Here is a 22,602-nt window from a genome sequence, read left to right on the forward strand (position 1 = left end):
AAAGCACCACAACAAAAAAATACTCTATATGTGTATATTATCTACTCTTTTAACACCAGCACCCCATTATTTGTTTAAAAAAAAAACACCCCATTTTAAAAAATACAAATCTCATTCACATTTTAACAATAATTATTTTTTTATTAATAACTCTAAAAAATTAATTTGGGAGTGAAGAAAAACAAGTGTTGTGATTTAGGAAACAAGTTCTTATTAAAAAAAAATAAGTCTTATTTTTATTTTAACAACAACCAATTTTATTATTAACAATTCTAAAATATTAACTTGACGGTAAAGAGGAATAAGTGTTGTAATTTGGTGAACAAATCTCCATTCGAGAAAAAATAAGTATTATTTTTATACTAACAATAATTAATTACTTTATTAACACCAACAAAATATTAATTGGTAGATGAATTGTTATAACCTAGAGAATAAGTCTCCATTCAAGAAAAAACAAATCTCATTTTTATTTTAACAACAATTAATTCTCTCGTCATAATAAAAATACATCAAGAGTAGTTTTTTTTTTAAACAAATTTTAATTACATTTAGATCCTTTGATTCTATAAAGTAATATTAAAATTCTTTGATTTTGCAATTTAATTAATTATCTCTAGGGATCCTTGATTGTGATTTTCCCTTTAATGCTTGACAAGTGTGAGAAAAAAGTGTTTTAAGTGGGCGTCTCTAGTAAATGATGAGATTTTTTTTAAAAAAAAATGACAGTAAAATCTTTACAAAATATGTAAATGATAATTTAATCCTTTGAAATGTTATAATTCCACTGAAGTCTCTTAGGACTTTTTTATCATTAATAAATTTATTTAAATGATCAAATTACTCTTGTTGAAAATAAAATAATTTACAAGTTTTGTTTAAATAATCACAACTTTTCTTCTTATATTTGCAACAATGTAATAGTAAATTACAACTCTACATGTTAAATTCTTAATTTGTTGTTGTATTGTTGCAAGTATAAGAAAAAAAGTTGTGATTATTTAAATAAAACTTGTAAATTATTTTATTTTCAATGAAGGCAATTTAATTATTTATATAAATTTATTAATAATAAATTTTTTTAAAAAATTTATTAAAATTATGATATTTTGAGAAATTAAATTATTATTTATATATTTTAAAAAAATTTATTATCATTTTTCTCTTTTTTTTCCAAAAAGAGTTTCGAATTTCTTTTTCTTCCACCCTCATTGTGTACTATATTTCCCTTTTCCCTGGCAATTCGACCATTGAAGTTTTTTCAGAGCATCACATTCGAGAATCTCTTAAAAAAATTATTCGCCAATGAAATTGTTTATTATTAAAATGATAATATAAACTTTTTGGATATGTGAATATGAAAATTATATTCATACTTTATGACCTCGCCACCACATAACAATCTCATGTCATTTTTTATGTTATGAATTCAATTATTAAAATTATACACTTGTTAGGACAATAAAAAAATAATATGTGAATATCACTTTGATTTTTCCACCCACTAAAAAAAATTAAGGGAACAATTAGAAAAGGAGGAGAGATATGATGGACTTTTGTGCATAAATTTGATTTAATTAGTTAAAAGTCAAAATCATTGAGTTAGTTATAGGAGATATATTCGTGGATCAATTTATGCAAAATATTTTAATAATATATTTGATATGTGGATAAAAGAAAAAATCACCTCTAGCTGATTTTGTAAATGAACCATATTTTAAAATATTCAAAAACTCCATCTATAATTTATAAGAACTGTATTTTTTATGATTATTGGGCCAATTTACTCTTTAAGGAGTCAATAAAAATATTAAAGTCCAAATCATTGCAACGCGCTTGTTATGGAAACTAATGTGAACCCCCTGCATTGCACTGGTATGAATGAAACATGAGCAATGGTTGAAAGAAACAATAACAAAAGGAAATGGATTAGAACAATTTGAATGGATATGATGTTCGAATATAAACACTTGTATTTATTAAAACTTGCAATGTTAGAATATCAATATGAAATTGATTGTCAGGGAATACAATATTTAAGAAAAAGAATATGAACACTTGTATTTGTTAAAACTTGCAATGTTAGAATATCAATATGAAATTGATTGTTAGGGAATACAATATTGAAGAAAAGAATAAACATTAATTACATTCAAAAGTCATGGCCCACATTTTGAAATATTTCCCTATATATAACATCCTACGCAGATCATGTTTTTGCTTTGAGGTCATCATTAAGTATTAAAATCTTCAATAATCCATCAATGTTTCTAACCCTTGATGAAGTAACATGTAACTAGTCATGAGAGAACACTTCTTTAAGAACATAGACTCTAACTTTTGATAAAGATCGCCCTTGACTTTTATTTATTGTTATTGTAAAGGACAAGACAATTGAAAATTGCCCTTTTGCACATGGTAAATGATAATCTCATTTCATATGGATTCATATCCATCATATGAATATAAACCTAATCAGCAGGTTTTGAACAATTCAGAGTTATTCTTTTAATAAAATGTTTATCAAGAAGAATAATCCTAAACATGGTCCCATTTCACAACCTAGAAGCTTGATCAATGTTTCTTAGAAGTATTACTAGAACACAAATTTTAAGACTCAATTTGTGAGGAGTCATACCAAAACAATTGAATGTTTGAAAATTCAATTGTGAAAAGCTCATTGAAGCCATCAAACTCCTGATCTCTCATGCAAAGTGAAAATAAACTAAAGTAGTCAACTTCGTTATCTGGTAATAATGAGCAAAGATAAGAATTCACTTGATTAACAATATCTATTGTTGGGGCTAAAATTGCTCTTTTTATGAAGAACTTAGTATCTAAGTAATTCCCAAGCAACTTTGGACAGGCAAAAGATAGTATTCCTTCAATGGGATTTGAGAAATCAATGACACCAATAGTTGGGGTAATATTTTAACCTTACAGGTGCCATCATGTGGTAACCCTAAGGCACCATCACCAAAACGTACAAGCCACTCTATTTCAATCTCATGGGTTTGATTGGTGTCAATTTTGCGCGTTGCACGGTTGTGAATGAAACAATTTTATGATCTCTAATTGAACAAAAAAAATAGAACAAAAGGAAACGGAATTGAACAATTGAACTTATATTACGTTTGAATGTTTAACTTATGTACCAATCAAACCTGGCAACATTGGAAATTATGATGAAAAAATGTGTAAACACTTTAATTACTTTAATTCTAGTCCATCAACTTGAAAAAGATTATTTATGCAAAAATTAAATTAATAAAACTACCAAATATATCAATATAAGTTGAAACAGATTGTTAGAAAATTATTTTTCGCGTATGATCATATTACAAACAGCATAGTTTATATACTCCTCAATTCTTCTAAGCCTTTATTTGCCTTTATTTGTGCAAGCCTTTGTTGCACGATGATTAATGAAAAGTGTAATAGCCCAAGAAATAATTAATTGACCTGATAAGTAAAAAATAAAATACAGTAGGAATAAAACATAACAAAATTGCTTATTCCACATCTGTATTTAAAATTATAGATTAGGAAAAAAAAGAGGAAAGATTCTAATCAGTGTTTTTAAAACTGGACCGAACCGGACGGTCAGACCGATCCAACCATCGACTAGTCTGGATTCCAGTTTGGTTCATATGAGAAAACCGTTTCAAGGGTTGAGCCGTTTTGAACCGATGGTCAGACCGGGAATCAGAATCAAGTCAGGAACCAGATCCAGTTTTCAAAACCGGACTGTTCAAATTTTTTTATTTTTTATCAATTTTTTTAAAAAATGACTAATTTTTTAATCACTTGATATTATGTTATATCATATGGCTTGTTAAGTCATGATAAACTTAAAATATTTGGTTTTTTTAAGTTAAATAGCAATTTCATGTGTATTTCTTATATTTAGATTATTATATATATATAATTTTTTTAATTCAATTATTACGTTACCGGTTTGACCATTGGTTCAATCCAGTTGAACCATACGAACTGTGAACTGCTGACTTTTTCGATTCAATATCCGGTCCAGTTTTAAAAACATTGGTTCTAATATATTAGAATATGCATCTTTTTTTAAAATCTAGTTTAGGGTTCAAATCTTAGTTTGGCCATTAATTGAGTATTGGGTATTTTATATTTTATTTCTAACATTTAAAAAATTTATTGAAATTTAATTACTAAAATATTCCTGCCTCCAGTTTTATTGTCATTACAAAAAAGAAAAGAAAAGAAAAGAAAATAATAAAAGAAAAGAAAGAAAGAAAAAATAAAACCCTCCCATTTGCCGGTCAATATATAGGAAAGAGGAATTGGACTTTCAGATTATCTTCTCGCTCTCCCGAATCTTTTCCTCCTCCGACACGATTCCTCTGCTCCTCTATTGTCCGCTGCTGTGGTGCGAGTGAGTTTGATCTTCGGCTTGTCTTTTTCTTCCTCGATCTTCCGTCGTCATGTGTGGTGTGTGTGGGATTGAGTTTTCTTCTCTTCCCCTGCTGCTGAAAGTCTAAAACAGGGGATGCTTGGAGTGCTTAGCCATCAAAAAGTTTGAAGGAAAAGGAGCTAACATGGATAGGTACTTTTCCAATATTTTGTAGTTGCTTCTTTGACGAATGCTTTAGAACTATAGTATGTATTTTTCCTTTCTCTTTCTAAGTTGAAACAAGATAATTAATAAATTTGTTGTGGTTGAAAGTTATTGTGAAACCTCTTTGATGCATAAAAGTTGATTGGGTGTTGGATTATGCACCATGACATGTTTTACTGGTTTAGTTGTTGAGGCATATTAGGTATTTTGATGAAATGTGCCAAAGGGATTGAAACCAGGGAAAAAAAGAAGAAGAGCAACTGAATACTAGAGATGAATATTGGCTAGATTATAGTACACGAGTCATCTAATATTCATGTTTGTGTAAAAGAAAGAAAAATGATAAATTTATGACTCATAAATGTTTTTGCGTGAATTATCGATTAAGAGTCAAATGAAAAGACGTATTTTGAATGTACATTGTGATGGATGTAACTGTAGAATAAACACTTACAAATGTTTTACTTAATGGTTAGGAGATATATTTTTCTTTTGGTTGATTGCCAAGCACTAAAAGTAGGATCTAGCTTCCGTACTCATCTTGGTGCTCGGCGCCAAACATTGCGTTTTGCAGTGTTATTTGTTTTTCTTTTCTTTTTTTTAAATCACAAAATTATTATTATAATAATAAATAAATATTATAAAATTATTATTTTAATATATAATAAATGTATAAATTTAACTTGTTAAAATTTAACTAAACAGTTTAGATAAAAAGTTTGATTTGAACAGCTCAAAACTGTACTGAAAAAATTACAAAAAAATAATTTGAAGAGTTTAAAATAGAAGTTGAGTCTAACAAAAATAGTTAGTTTTTTACAATGTAACAAAATAATGTTTAAATTCCAGTTAAAAAGAAGTACTTGTATTTAATATCTGATTATACTTTGAATGATAGTAACTCTCATAGATGGACAACTGTACAAAATTAATAAAATAAAAAAATATTTTATAAAAAATATTTAGTTATAGTTCTAATTTTTTACTATAATTTTAAACTGTTCAAATTAAAATTTATATATGAACCATTCAGATCAAATTTTAATAAGTTAAATTTATTTATTTATTAAATGTTAAAATAATAATTTTATAATATTTATTTATTATTATAATAATAATTTTATAATTTAAAAAAAGAAAAGAAAAATATAACACTGCAAAACACAATATTTTGGTGCTGAGCATCATGGCGCTCATCCTAAGATGAGCACCGAACCGAATCCCTAAAAGTAAAGTTACTAAATATCTTTTACAAATGGAGAGGATTACAAGGGGAATGATTAAAGTTGTAACGGTAAGTTACGGATTGGATTTATGGAGGATGATTTTCTCATTTTCATGTGATCTTGCTTTTACGAGTAGACGTTTGAAACTGCCTGAAAGAAACCTTTTTTTTTTTTGTTTTTTTTTTTTTTTTAACGAAGCTTGGTTGCTGGTTATAATGGTTGCAAGGTGACTATATTAGGCCTTTCTTGAATTGCTCAGCCTTATTAGCACTTGCGAATTTAAATATGAATCTCAATCTTGTGAGAGAAGTTAGCTAGTAATTTGACTATTTGAAATTTGATTTATGAAGAGGTTGGAATTAATGAATTAAGAACAATTATATTTGATTTGAGATGTGTTATATAGTTGGTTATAAATATTGTGTATAACTTTTATTTGAAGAGCATAAAGATAAAGGTGGCTAAGAATGAAGAAAAGTTATAACGGGATCGATAATAAGGAAAAAGCTTGGATTGAAATTTGACAATGATATTCTCTTTGATCGCTTAGGTAGCTATTTTGGTGATTTCTTGTGAGATTTGCTAATGGGTAAATTATATTTATTTGGAAAGATCTCAGGTAAGTAAATAACGTCCCCTATAATTTAAAGTAATGCTTTACCTCTTGATGGATTTTCTTTTATTCTAAATAAATTTTTATTATACTTTTATGTTCTAATATCATGGAGTCTTAGAATTTTCTAGTTAAAGTATGTAAATAGTCTTTACAAGGTTTGAAGTTATTTATGTAATTTTTCTCACAATTATTTTGGTTTCCCAAAAATATTATACATGCATGGGTTGGGCAATCTACCTTTGAAAAGATCATTTATGCATTATGAATTAAAGAACAATTTGAATTGCAAGAATAGTTAGATTCCATGCATGCTAGAAATGTTTTATACGATTGAATACAGAATACTAGTTGTTAACAACACTTTTATTAGCATTTGGCGTGTCATGGTACACCTAGTTCGCAATATGCATTGGAGGTGCTAGCCTGATGTGACGGCTAACACACATGAAATGGTGGATATAGTTTTGTGGATATAATCTACGCTTGTTATTCGTAAGCTTTATGCTTGTGCCTGTTTTTCATGGCTTTTTGCCATACTGAATATGTTACTTATCCTTATAGATTGTGTATCCACGCCTATTATTTATTCTGTTTAAGTCTTAAAAAAAGATAAAGTTTTTAAACTATATTTTTATTTTTATATAAATAAACTTTGTTGAGTTTATTTATAAATTTTAATTTTTATGCCTATCATTTCTTATATTCTTAGTTATTCAAATATCATAATGATGATTTGTTCTATGGTTGATTCTCTTTCACCATTAAAAGCTAATTTATTTCAAAGATTCAAAGTTCAGTATGCCCATCATTATTGTTTACTTATGTTTATAATTAGGGATGTTATTGGCTTTAGATAATAGAGTTGAACCTGCATTATGGGTAGACTCTGAAGAAGTACTTATGCTAATAGTCAAATAGAAAGTCTTCAATTGCACATTGTCTCTTCATAATATGAATGTAAAGTCCTATACCCATTGTAATTGTTTTGTATCTTAGTTAATTATGCTCCACGTATTTTTTAAGTAGGATCCTTGCCTAGTTATAGTTTAGGGGTGTGGTGTTGTAAGAATTTCAAGAGGTTAAATTTTAAGGGAGCAATCTATTGAAACTTTTATAGAGAAAGAAAAAGCTTGACATTTTTCTATTTATATAAGGTCTCTCTTAGTAGTAGGTCCTCTACATGATTCGTGAATCTAAGGAGATTAGCAAGTTTTTCTAGTTATGAAAGACTTTAAGGGTATGAGTTATTCCATGTTCCAGATCGTTCACACCTAATTTTTGGGCTAGGACAAAAAGAGTTTCAAGAAATTTGATTGAACGACAAATCTATCATAAACAAACTATGTTTAATAACTATATCATTGAAATAGATAGATAGAAGTATTTTATTCAGGTGTGAATATGAATATTAAATATTAAATGAAGAAGCTTGATCAATGTTTCTCATAAACATTATTGAAACACCAACCTGAGAATAACCTTGTGAGGAGGCATACTAGAACAATTAATAGGGTTTAAAAACTTATTTGTGTAAACTTCAATAATTAAAATTAAAATTACTTTATGCTATATTTGGATATGTACAAATTTCAATTTGAATTTCAGCCAAATCTATTATTTATATAATTGAAAATGTATGTATTTGGATTTGACCCAAATTCAAAATTCAAATTCAAGTTCTACCTCAATCTTTTGTAATTTGAGGACGGCGTATGCCACTTTAGACGGCGAGCACACGATAGAACTTTTCGGTAGTGATTTGTAAGTTGTAAATAAAACTTCAGGAGGGAGTATATCACATTTTTTTATATCATGGATCCTTTTCTTTTTATTTTATTGTAGAAGAGTAAATATTTTTCTGTTTAAGTACTCCCTCCATTTCAAATTATAAGATAATTTTAAAGAAATTTTTTTTCAAAATATAAGATAATTTAAAAAATAAAATTTCATTAACAATACCTTTTCAATACCAGGAGTTAGAATTAAAATGATAGTTTTTTTTTTACCTCTCTATTTCTATATGATTACAATAAAACATATTTGGATTTCCTTTTGTTTTCAGGATAAATAAAATCTGTTTTGAATTGAAAAACTCAATCAACTTGTACATATGCAAAGGAATGCTTTCTTGGAAGATACTCCTATGATCCTATTTGTAGGGCAGAGAAGAGAAAAAATTTGATCCTATTTATAAGATATTTGTCAATTTTCAAGGTTTCTCTTTACTTTCTTGTTCTTATTAAATTCTTTGAATAAAGATACTGATAATAAGATTTAAAAATATTTATTAGGGGTAAAAGTAAAAACTTGTTAAATTTTTTAAAAAAATTTAATGAGATTTAAGGTTTTTTTTTATTTTTAATAAAACATGTTAAAGGTGATTTATAAATAGGACTAAAGGAGTACATAGCGTAGCACAACACAGAACAAAGAGCTTGAGACATGAAAGTAATCAAGGAATTTGATACTGAAAATATGAACATTTTTCTTTCTGTCTATAACTAAAGTAAATTGTTTGAAAAGCACAACACAATATGAACAAGATTGCCACTTTTTCTTTACAAAAGACTTACAAGATGCACAAAAATAAAAACAAAGTGCCGGAAAACTAAATTTATGATTGTGAGACTGAGATTAGCCGCTTCAGAGTTTAAGGGTGTCTTCAAACCTATTTTCCAGTTCAGAATGATGATCCCCCACAACGGTTTTTTTAGTGTTATCAGAACCAAATTTCAAGATTTGATTGTCTAATTTAATTACCCGCCATTTTTGTGTCACAGAGCTTCAGCCTTGTGGTGCTGAGACAGAGACAAAAAAGGGTTGTGGGTTTTGCCGTGATGGTAGAGAAGGAACAATGCTGCTGTGGGCACCATTAAAAAGAAGTTGAAGCTGAAGCTTAAGTGAAAAGTGTGTGTGTGATGAGGATGACTGCGTCACAGGCGTTTTCAATTTGTAGTTAGTGAGAGAGAGAAAGGAATGAATCATTAATCATTTTGGCTAAATGACTGGAAGACTCTCGGTTCCCTTGTCCGTTAAGTTTACCAAAAGGACTTTTAAAGTGTTATTTGATTTTTAATCTTTTGATCAATTTAAAGTGATGGAGCTTTTAAAAAATGAATTTGATAAGTGGGATATTATTTGATCATACTATTCTAAGTTTAATCTCTTTTTTTTTTATTTAAAAAATAGTTAATTTATTAAAAATATAATTATCATTTAAATAAGTAATAATTAGATATCAAGTTTTTAAAATTATATTATAAATTGAATAAGAAAAAATTAGCTCAATGGCCTCAAAAATTATAACTCTAATAAATTATGGATGAAGTTTTTAAATATTTTGAAATATGGCCCATTCATAAAATTAATTAGATGCGTTTTTCCTTTTTTTATCCTCAAAATAAATTTATTATTAAAATAAAATATATTTGATTTAACTAATCTTTAACTAATTGAATCTTTCATTTTTATCATTAAAAATTGTATTGTGTGTGTTCTCTTTTTAATTTATCATCTCTAAATATTTTCTTCATCAGATTTTTGGATCTAATTCTCTTGAATCATTATATTCAACCCTTGCATAGTGCTTTTCTTCATCAAAATTTTTTATAAAATTTTTCTTGGATCACCATCTTATATCATAGAGCTTTTTCTCTCTCTCCTTCTCTATTTTTCCCATATATTATGAAGATGACATTAGACATTGAAAAGGAAACTTCGTTATTGATCTGCGATGCTATATCATTGATATATGACTGTATATCAATGATAAATAAATAGGTAAGTTTTTACTGATATGACTTATATATTAGTGATATATAATAGTATATCATTGATATATTATCGTAAATCAATATAATCAGACAATTAGATATAAACTTATTTATAATTGATATACAGTCATATATCAATGATGTAGTATCGTAGTTCAGTAACACGAAAAATACATAATTATTTGCTCAAAACAGATGAAACAAAATCTCAAGAAATCCTTGCTTGAACTTTGGCTTTTGTAACAGAGTCTGACCGGACTTTTTCACCTTGAGTCTACAACTTTAGTGTGGCTTTGTATAGAAGTTATAGTTTCGAACTTCCTCAACTCGCATTCGTGATTTTTCAACCTAAATTGTGGCTTCCAATCTGCTTCGCCTTCTTTTCGTGTTGTCTTCTAACTGAATCTCTAACTTCATTTATCCACCGATGTGAATTATTCCATCATCTACTATTAGTTTCTTTGCCATCATGACTGCGGGTGTAGTATTGTCTCCACATCTTTAGGTGGGTGAAAGCAAAACCAGTGTGAAAAAAAGAGAATAAAGGTATTATGATATTTAAAAGTAGTTTTGTCTTTCAGATTAAAGGTAAATTAGGAAACGTCCATTATCTTAATTTAGAAAAGGGAGGGTTATTAGTTTTATTTAGCCATATAATGTTGACTAAATTTGCTAAAGTCCTATTGAATAATTAATCATGTTAATTTTTAACATTAATGTATAATAAAAATTACAAATTTTTATCCCATTTTTTTAAAATTATAAATTTAAAAAATATAAATAATTAGAGATCAATTTTTTAGCATTATAGATCAAAATTTATATTATTTAAAATCTTTATCACATTTTTTAAATAAATTTCAAATATATTACATTTGTATAATAAATAAATCATCATAAGTTAATGTCTTTTTTAGTAATTATACATTCAAAAGTATATTTTATTATCATAATTCAAATAACTTTCAATTTATCAAATTGACTTTTAAAATTTATAAATTTAAATGTGAAATTTTTAATATAAAATTTTAAATTTAAATTCTTAACTTAAATTCACCCATCCAAATACAACCTGAAGGAACTTGACTCCTAATTGCCCATGCAAATTGAATTTGAACTAAAATACTTAACTTTCTCTCCAGGTAATAATGAACAAAGAAAATAATTCACCTTATTTTCAATTTCAATTGTTGTCTGGCCCCTAGAATTGCTTTTCCATGAAGAACTAAAAATTTATGTAAAGAAAAAGTACTGTATGAGCATGTCAGACCTCTCTTTTTAAATTGCATAATATACTTCCTTCATTTTTATATATAAAATATTTTTACTTAAATTATATAAATTAATAAAAATTAATTATTTAATTAAAAGTACAGTAATATTTTAATTTTATTCTTAATTATTATAAATAAAAAAATAATTTTTTAAAGTAAATTAATGAAAGTATTTATATTTTTTTAATTTAATGAGAATATAATAATTCATTTATAAAAAATATATTAATAATTCTTTATATTTAGAGACTAAATATATATATATATATATATATAGATGAAGGGAGTATATCTCTAAAATTAATTAGCGAATAACTTCGCACGGCATTATAAAGGCGGCTGCTTCGACATCTCAAGGACGTTTGATATGAATGAGTAATGAGGAAACACTGGGAAAATTAAATCATTGGAAAACGATGCCCATTTTTAAAAGTCAATATCTTTTTTTTTTGCCCCCAATAATAAAAAGCCACTATCTTAAACATACTAACACGATAGAAAAACAACCATAAATGCAAATACTTATAATTAAGGACGACTTCCTTGTACATTTATGATGATCACTCATCATTAATGATCACCATTAATGATCATAGAATGTGAAATCAATTCATCAAATTATCAACTATCAACTATCAAAATTGCAGTTATAAATTTTGAAATTATCAAATACAAAAAAAGAAATTATCAATTATCAGATTACTTGTTGTTAATTTATCAAATTTTAATAAAATATTAAAATTAGAAATTATTATTATAAAATAGTTTTGATAACCTTTTTTTGAAAAAATAAAATAAAAGTTATGCAAGGTCAAACAATAAACTTAACGATGCACGCACATAATTCTTGAATTGAAAACAATTTCATTGATAACACGCTCTTGAGTATGATAATTGTAAATTGTAATAAAAAATATAATATAGAAAAGTTGTGATTATATATGATTAATTAATATAGATATTTAAAGTTTTGAACACAAGAGTACTCAAACGCATAATTCATGAGTCATGAAGTTGTGATTATTAGAGGTTATATGTCAAGCCCTTAAATAGTAAGTTTCTTCAAACATGCATTATATAAAGATCGGAGATTGCCATCATCAATTTATAAAAAAAAAATGATAACTTATAATAATAAGTTGTAAATGACTATTGCCTAGTTGTCAATATTTTTAATTAAATTATCAATGTAAAAGATTTGAGACTTAAAAGTATTTTGTAAAATTCATGAGATATTTTAAAAATAAATTTTCTTTTATAAGACCTGAATATAATTTTTCTGTTTGAAAAAGTGAGCATTGAATTTCTTTTCTTTCACGCTCATTATGTACTATATTTCTCTTGTCCTTGTCGATTCCACTATCCAATAAAATTTGAATCTTTTAGAAAAATTATTCATAAATAAAAACTATCACAAAATTATTTATTATTAAAGTGATAATATAAACTTTTTTTTCAACATAGTAACTATTTGTTAATCTTTAACTGTTAACATTTTTTTTTTGCAGGCCCTTGCATTGTATATGATTCTTGTCAAAAGTCACTCTGCTTCAAGTTTTTTAAACCTGAAGTTGCTTCTTTCGTTCAAAAAAAAAAAAAAAATCCGAAGTTGCTTCCTTTTTTCTAAAACACTTACAGTTCGTGTTTTATTTATATTGACCCGTTGACAACTCATTCCCCTCTTTGCATATTTCATGTAACTCCTTGTTAGGGCTTGTTTGGATAACACTCAAAAATACATTTAAACTACATTTAAAATATACTTTTGTTAAATCTAACAAAGAGTTAGATCTTCCAAATACAGTTTTGTTAAATAAAAATTGAAAACCAAACACATACTTAACTTTTAGATTTGCCCTCTAATTTCATAGAGATTTTGAGGATAAAAGGTATTTGTAATCTTTTGAAGTGTGATCATTACTTTTTTTAAAGTGTTTTTATTGATAATGACTTTATATTTATTGCAAGGTATTTAATAGGGGTAAATATAGAAAAATATGATTAATTAAAAAGTAGGCAACTATTTTATTGGGGGATAAGATTTAATTAAAAATATTTTACATTTTTTTAATGAAGGGAGTATATTTTTTCTCATCAATAATTTATACAGAATAAAATGAAAAAATTATGAGAAAAGTTATTAACTCACTTATGAATATGATGAAAAAATAAAATTCTTTTCCCTTCATCATATAAAAAGAGTACAGGAAGGCAGGAAGAAGTATTTTATTTCTTTCTCTCTTTCACCTCTGCTTCCTTTTCTTATTCCACTCTCTTCAGAATCTTTTTCAAAATACTAAATCCGCATGAAGCTGCATTTAATATATCCTACGTCTACGAGAGAGTCATTTAATGAGAAACAATGTCTCAAAAGTGTGTTTTCACCGTGTCTCTCTCATTTGATGGGTACTATATTACCCTTGTCGATTCGACTACCCATTGAAGTTTTTTCAAGTCCAAACTCAGTCTTCTTCGTGTTCCTTAGCCCCGAAGTTGCTTCATTGTTTCCAATACACCAGCAGTTCATATTCGAAATATACCTTTAAAGCATTCTCATGAAAGCTTATTCCTTCTTTCTTGGTTCTATTCATATTGACTTGTCGTCAACTTCTTCCTCTTTGCATCTTTCATCGTAACTCTTTCTTAGCCTTTAGTTGTGCTCTCTGGTTTTACTTCAACGAAACCGGGAAAAAGCACGAGACTGATTCTGTGTTTTAGCCTTAATAGCATTGCACAACAAGTGATCAAATGATGGAGATGATGATTCGTGATGGAAGGGAAAAAGGGAGTACCAGCTTAGTTGACATTGTGTTTTCTTGGACTATTGAAGATGCTGTCAACGAAAATCTTTATAAAAACAAGGTAATTTCCCCTTTCAAGTATGCTATATTATTTTAATCAAACGCTCTTTCTGTTCTTTTATGGTGGTCTAGCTTCTCTTCTGAATTTCTCTTTTACATATATAGAAAGTGAAATGTTGAACTCAGAACTCTAAACAAAAGGTTGCAATGAAACTGCTTAATCAATATTTCAAGTGAAATTAAAGCCATAGTTTCTGTCAGGTGCCAAAGATCCCATTGACGTTTTCGACAGCATCAGAATACATGAAATCCTTTATTCCTTCACTGATTGAGGAGACACATAGTGATCTGTGTTCGAGCTTGAAGGGCATTTCTCAAGCCCCTGCTCGTGAAATCCTGACATACAAGAGGCTGAAGAAGAGGCAGGGCTTGTTCTATCAAATGACGTTGAATGGGACTAGTGGTGGACAATATGAACCTGAATCTGGAGATCTCATCGCCCTCACCGATAGCAGGCCAAAAAGCCTTCAAGACTTGAACAAACCTAGAAGATACTATCACATTGCTTATGTTCAAGGATCAAACAATGGTCAGATCACAGTACTTTCATCAAAGAGTATGGAGATTGAACCAGACATGGGGAGCAAGAAGGCACAAAAGCTTTACGCTTCTTACCTCATAAACTTGACAACCAACATTCGTATTTGGAGGAGCTTGAGCTCACAGCTGAAAGGCGCCAACTTGAATGTCATTGGAAAAGTTCTGCAATCTGATACAGAGGTGAGGATCAAATCAAATAGAATTTAATACATGAACATCATATTTCACAATAATTAATATGAAAGATCAGTAATCAATAATTGAGACACATTCGATGCCAACTTCTAGAATTTTCACATGTCTTATGTTATAAAAATCTGTCTAGGAAACATCACCTAAATCAAATATTGTTATTTAATTAATTAATATGCATTGTGATGCTGCTTGAGGTTTTGATGAAAATGTATTATGTTCGTTGTTATAGCTCACTTGAACACTACACAACATACCTAGCAAGTTTACTAGTTCTCCAGATAGTTATGAAGCATCCATGTTGAAGCTTTCATTATGTCTTATTTTATAGATTGGAAGGAGCAGTCACGTTTGCCCTCCTATAGAGCACCATGATACAGACATTTCCATTGCAACAAACATAATCAGATCTCAGAATCTGAATGAATGCCAGGAAGATGCTGTATTAAGTAGTGTTGCAATGAGGAAATGTCATCACAATCACACTGTGAAACTTATATGGGGCCCTCCTGGGACTGGCAAAACGAAGACAGTGGTTTCTGTGCTATTTTCCCTATTCAAACTAAAAACAAGAACATTAACATGTGCTCCAACAAATATTGCTGTGTTGGAAGTGGCAGCACGCTTGCGCAGTTTAATTAAAGATCAACTTCAATTTGATACCTATGGGCTTGGTGACATAGTGCTTTTTGGGAATAATTCTCGAATGAAAGTTGATAATTACTGGGGCCTTCCTGATATCTTTCTTGATTATCGTGTTGATAAGCTTGAGCAGTGTCTTGATCCACAGAGCGGTTGGAAGCATCACTTGGAATCAATGATCAGTTTGCTCGAGAAACCTCATGAGCAGTATCTCTTATCTAAGATCGATGCAAAGTATGAGGAGGTTAATGATCTCATGTCATTAGAGGAATTTACTAAGCTTAATTACAGCAATGTAGAGCAATTATATCTCTCATACAAGCAACTTGAACTTAAAGATGATTATTTGACATTGGAGAAATTTGTAAAGATGAGATTTAGTTACATTGAAGATCAATACCTTTCTTATAAAGTTGAAGTTCAGTTTATAAAGAGGAGATTCGGTTTCATAGGTGAGAATCTCAAGTCTTGCTTGAAAACATTATACTCAGAACTACCAACTTCACTTGTTCCATTCAAGGTGGCAAAGAAGATGTGTAGAGCACTTGATTTGATAGAAACCCTTCAAACTTGTTTGTGTCGAAATGAGTTCATAGAAATTCCCAATTACAATGTTGATGGAAAAGGAAATTCTGTCAGCCAACGAGAAATTCCTATGGAGGAAGGGGTGCAAAGAGGTTCCATCTGTAGTGGCAACCAGATTCATCAAAACTTTGCCAAGCCTATCCAAGATTCATTTATGTTTGTGGGAACAAATATTCCAATAAAAGATGTTACATTTTGCTTTGGAAGGCTAAGATTGGAAAGAGATGAGTGTCTTAGGATACTTAGATCACTTTCTTGGAAAACTTCACTTCCACTATTTAAAAACCAGTATGAAATAATCAATTTTTGCTTGAACAAGGCGTGCCTAATTTTTTGCACTGCGTCGGGTTCCATCAAATTGTTCAATGAAGGAATGACACCCCTACCCTTTGTAGTTATAGATGAAGCAGCTCAACTCAAAGAATGTGAATCTATTATACCTCTACAACTTTCAGGTGTAAGACATGCTATTCTCATAGGTGATGAGAGACAACTTCCTGCAATGGTTAAGAGCAAGGTAATAGAGTTTTGTCATGATGTCTTGCTAGAGGCTATAACGAAATATTCTAGGTTATTCACTTTCCAACTTAAAATTTTAAATCTAGAGGCTTTTTTTCCTTTTTTTTTTTTTTTGGGGCCAAGCAAGTGGCACTTGAATTTATATGACTGAGCTGTCTGGGTTCATTCTTTGCTATTGCCTACTCTTTAAAATTAAATTTCAAGTACAAGGTATGATTGGCTATGTTTCATCCATTCTTCAAATCAAACAAGTTTTTATGTAATAGGGTATCTTAGAGGTTATAATAAAACTATCCGAAGTTTTGACTTGATTAGTTTTTGACGTGCTTGTTTTGTGTTTGTGTAGATTAGATAAGATCACTTTCTAATGTGTAGATGACAATCAAATTTCAGATTTCTGATGAAGCTGGATTTGGAAGAAGCATGTTTGAGAGGCTGGTGTTTTTGGGATATAATAAACATCTGCTTAATGTCCAGTATAGAATGCATCCATCTATAAGCTTCTTCCCCAATAGGGAATTCTATGAAGGGAAACTTGTGGATGGCATGAATGTCAGAGATTCAAATTATAGTAAACGCTTCCTAGACAGAAAAATGTATGGCTCCTTCTCTTTTATAAATATAGCCAAGGGCAAAGAGCAATATGGTCAAGGACAGAGCTTGAAGAACATGGTGGAGGTTGCTGCCATCACAGAGATTATAAGAGGGCTTCATAAAGGTTCCTTTCTTTTTAAGGATCACGTGTGTTTCTTTCTTTTTTCTTTTTTTTGCTAACTCTTATGCATGAACACTCTACAATTGGTTAGACAATTGACAGTACCTACTTGAGAAGACTTGTTTGAATATAAGAATGTCCCCATGTGTTTTTCTGCTATAGGGTTTCTCAGCAGCAGAAGGAAAGTTAGCATAGGAGTTATATCTCCATATGCTGCTCAGGTCTTTGAAATCCAAGAGAAAGTGAAGAAAAACAATTTGGTTTCAAATGGTGACTTCTCTGTCAGTGTTCGTTCTGTTGATGGCTTTCAAGGTGGTGAAGAAGATATCATAATGATCTCCACTGTCAGATTTAATAGGTCTGGAAATGTGGGGTTTCTTTCTAATAGACAAAGAGCAAATGTTGCTCTTACTCGTGCCAGGTATGTTACTTATTGGGACCAAAATCAGATATGTGTTCAAGAATTAAAAACTTGATCTTAATAGGGATTAAGGCTCTCTAACCTTGAAAGTTATCTGGATTTAGATTCAATGAGTGGCACAAATCCATTAAATCAATGGGTGTCTCACTTAAAAAAAATTATTTGATTTAATTGAATGACTATTATAGATTGTCATATAATACTCAAAAAAGTACTAAAATTGAAATTTTTAAAGGGAACAACATATGTGAGGAGTGTTCTAATTGTGAGAGTTGTTTTGAATTTTTGAAAGAAATGTATCTTGATAATTTTCAAGTATTGATGAAATTTAATGATTATAATTGAAATTTAAATTACTCATTGGGTGAGTGGATTTCAGCCACTCACAGGGTCCAAATCCTAGTTATCTTCATCTAGATTGAGGAAAAAATCCAAGAGTGAAAAATTATAACTAATCATGAAGTTAAACTTTCTACATTCATCTTGTTGCTTCCAAGCTTGTAAGTATAAAAGCTTGAGTTGATTAGAGCTTGTTTATTTTTTTTGGTAGGCATTGTCTCTGGATATTGGGAAATGCAGAAACTCTAAAACATAGTGGCTCTATTTGGAAAAAGTTGATAAATGATGCTAAGCAAAGAGGGTGCTTTCATAATGCTGATGATGACAAGAACTTGTCTCGAGCCATTAAGGATGCTTTACTTGAGCTTGAACTAATTGATGAATCAAAGTCACCATTTAAGTCACTCAGCATAAAGGACAAGACTAAGAAGTCAGAAACAGGTGCTTCAACATCTTGGTAATTCACATTGATCCATAGCTTTTCCCTGAAGGCTTGAAAAACTCTCAAGCACAAACGGTCAATACATTATCTACACCAGCAAAATGAATATGTTGATTGATGTTATTGCTTGTTTTCAGAGCTGACTAATGTTCATATGTTTCAATACCAGAGGTTCATCTAGTGGCAGTTTCCGAAAACCAGGGTGTTGATGAAGAAAAGATTCAAAGTGAATGATCTTATTTGTCGTGTTTGTAAGATGTTTGTTTTTTCAATCCCATGAAATTATTGTGCATATATATCAATTAGGATTCAATATGAAATTATTGTTCGGATTAAAATTATTATTGTGTATATATATCGATTGAAATTATTGTGTTTTCAAGTCAAGCAATTTTTTTTAAAAAAGGAGAAAATATCACTCTGAGTTATTATATTTTAATCGTGTTTTGTTTTTAACTTAGATAGGTTTTTTTTTTTAATTGTTCTTTATCCTTTTTATTTGATCCATTTGTAAGGTTCATCATTCTAGATTCAAAAATGCCAACAAGGATTATGAACTAACTCAAACATTTACTTTACTAATCTGAATTTAACACAATTTACTTCAAATCAGCACATAATTTAAAATTTTATTATAAAGATTAGAGTTATATCAAAATTGAATTTAGTTTCTATTTCATTCAAATAGTTAAAAAATAATAAAATGGATGTAATTAATATATAAGATTTTCAATTTACAAAATGCATAATTAATCCAAGTTTGCTCAATTATTTTCACAAGATAAATTTATTAATTACTAATTTTTAAATTATTGTTGTTGTTATTAAGTTGAATTATTCAAATCTTCCCTGAATTTTGAGTCAAGTATAAATAACCATATTAGCATTTAAAACCTAATGATGAAACTCCCTAAATTTATTGATTTGTGCGGTGAAGATAACTCTCCACCTTTAATTATCAATTATATATCATCTTTAATTTCATTTTTGTGTGTGCAATAATCCCCTCAAACGTTAAGTTATTTACGTGTAAGTAATGAACAAAACTAGTAGTATGGGAAATATATGCATAAACATTAGAAGGCTAAATTATACACGCTTACTTTAAACTTGAAATCATGTGTATATAACTCCCTTAACCTTTAGAATTTAATAATAAATCTTTCTAAAATTCTAAGTTTATGCAAATAACCCCTAACTATTAATTATATACTCTCTTAAACTTTATTTTTGTATGCATTTAAGCCCCTAAACTTTGATTGACATACAGATAACTTGATTAAATTTTATAACCCAATTAAATTTTAAGTTATGTATAGATAATTAATATATAAAATTAATCATATGAAATTATCTGCATAAATATAAGAGTTGATGGGAGTTAATTGTAAAGTTTCAAATGTTAAGAAGGTTATATATACATGGTTCAAAGTTCAGAGGAGTAATGTATAATTTGGCCATGTAAGAAGTTAGGCGGGTGCATTGTAAAATTATAAATTATTGTTTAATACCAAAAAATTATAAATTGTCAAAGTGTATAATTAATCCAAATTTAAGTTACATATGTAAAATCCTTTTCAACTTTTTTTTTTTTTGAAAACTTGATTTTTATAAATTTCAAGTTAATAATTTTCTTTTGTAACATCAAGAGGCATTAAATTCTTAACCTATACTCATATTCCGCCCCATCCTTGCCTCTTTAAGTTAATAAACTTTAAAAGTTAATGTAAAAAAATTTTCTAAAACCAACAGATGTTGAGTTTAGCAAAAAGAACTAGTTTTTCATAATTTGACAAATTAAAATTTAAATTTTTATTGAAAGAAATACTCACATCTAGTGTTTGATTATGCCTTAAATATAGATGATTCTTATTCATAAGAGGACACTTATGAGCAATTAAAAAAATACTTTTTAAAAATATTTACAGCCTGAAGTCAATTTAGTAAGAGATTATGCAAATTGTTCTTAATTTTTAAAAAATTATAAATCAACTAAAGATATGTAGTTAATGTTTACCAAAAAAAATTGTATTTAATAAATTTTCCTAATCTAAAATCATACAAATTAGATATTTTTAATCAACATGAATACATATTTCTTATTCTGAGAGGGCAAAATTTGTTTACATGGAAAAAATTTTAATGAGTTAGGTCCCAAGAGTTTAAGAGGATTAGGACATACGTTCAAGTGAAGTTAAGAATATGAGTTGTCCCAAATAACCTGTTCTAAAATTCAAGTTGAGTTAAAAAATTTAACCAAGATAAAAATAAACTTTTTCTTTCCTGAATTAGATATCCTATGAATTAAAAAGGCTAATCTTTAATGGATTATGGTTAGGCCACTTAACCATGTTATTTATAAAAAATTTAAAATTTGAAAAATAAAAAATGGAAGGAGTTTTGATATTACAACCATACAAGACAAGCAGATTTTAAATGAATCAAGATAAAATTGTTCAATTTTATGTATTTATGATGTGAATTTTTTCAACTGCATGTAATATCCTATTAAAACTCATCATTTAGGTATATTCTTTTTAAAAATCATAAAAAATAAATAGATTGATGGGTTAACTTATTTAATCCATCAATTCATAAGAGTTGGGTTAGTTTAAATTTTTTTTAATCTATATAAAAATGAGTTAAACCCAACCTTGCTCATATAGATCACGTTAACCCATATTTATTAAAAATATAATCAAGAAATTAGTATATTCAATTTTTTATAATAGTAAACACAATATTTTAAATTTGAGTTTTCATCTCTTGAAAAAAAGGAAAAAGTCTATGGAATACTCTATCCGTTTTCAAATATAGGAAAAGTTAACTAATTTACATAGTTTAAGAAAGTTGCTTAAGTTTAATAGTTATGTTTGAAATTAAAAAAAATTGGACTAAATCATCTCTATTATTAATAAAAAAAATTTATCTAATGAAAATAAACTTTAACTTTATAAGGGACAATTTGAAAAAAAATCTAATAAATGCTTTTTAAAATTTATAGTTTTGCTAACAAATAAAAATAAAAAGACATACGATAATTTTTCTTATATTTGAAAACAAAAAGAACAACTACTTTCATTTAGATGTAATATTAATTCTTTTTTTGTGAGAATAGACTTAATAGTAATTTTTTAAAAAAAATTACTCGTAACCCAACATTTTCCTATAAAAAAAAAATGGAGATACACACAACTAAGCATGTCGGTGTTGGTTTCAAACCCATAATTTCTATCACGAGAGGGGGTGATGTTGCCACAATGACAATACATAAACTTAATAATAAATCAATGTGATATATTAGCACTGAATATTTAATGGTTATACAAGAAAATTATTTTAAAATTAATAAAAATTAATTTTTACATTAAAGCCATTATCCTAGTAAATGTCAAATGTCACACTCTCTCAATTCTATCTTTTTTTTTGGCACAATTCTCTATCTCTATTCTTCTCTCTTTATTTTAAATTATAAGATAATTTTAAAAAATTATTCTAAAACACAAGAAAATTTAAGAAAAATAATATTTTATTAATTATATTTTTTAATATTATTTTTTAAGTAGAAAGAGAATTAAAATAATATTATAGCATATGATTAAATATGCAGTGATATTTTTAAAAATTTTATGATTTTATTATGGAAAAATAAGTTTACAAATTATCATTAATTTATTTTATTAATATATATAATTTTATTTTAAATTATCTTATACTTCAAGATGAAAGAGCATCTTACTCACATTGTTCAAAAAGTTAAGAGTACAATTTTTACTTTGTTTTTGGCCAACACAATTTAAGCCTTTCATTTCCTTCCCTAGCAAATGGACGTCGCTGCTTTATGTCCGTTGGAATGATTGATGTGCCTT

At 28.1% G+C, this 22,602-nt stretch overlaps 1 protein-coding gene across 1 annotated transcript; it reads left to right on the top strand.

Moving 5' to 3' along the window:
* Nucleotides 1-14,093: 14,093 nt before the first annotated feature.
* Nucleotides 14,094-19,091, top strand: LOC129295170 (helicase sen1-like). Its single transcript, XM_054933646.1, has 7 exons — nt 14,094-14,339; nt 14,540-15,058; nt 15,402-16,814; nt 17,210-17,534; nt 17,694-17,952; nt 18,503-18,732; nt 18,903-19,091. The coding sequence occupies exons 1-7, from the start codon at nt 14,226-14,228 to the stop codon at nt 18,965-18,967; spliced, it is 2,925 nt and encodes a 974-aa protein (XP_054789621.1). The 5' UTR covers nt 14,094-14,225; the 3' UTR covers nt 18,968-19,091.
* Nucleotides 19,092-22,602: the final 3,511 nt, after the last annotated feature.

Source organism: Prosopis cineraria, unplaced genomic scaffold, assembly GCF_029017545.1.
Source record: "Prosopis cineraria cultivar Desert tree isolate PC_DT_omini unplaced genomic scaffold, ASM2901754v1 PC64, whole genome shotgun sequence".
NCBI classification, from domain to species: Eukaryota; Viridiplantae; Streptophyta; class Magnoliopsida; order Fabales; family Fabaceae; genus Prosopis; species Prosopis cineraria.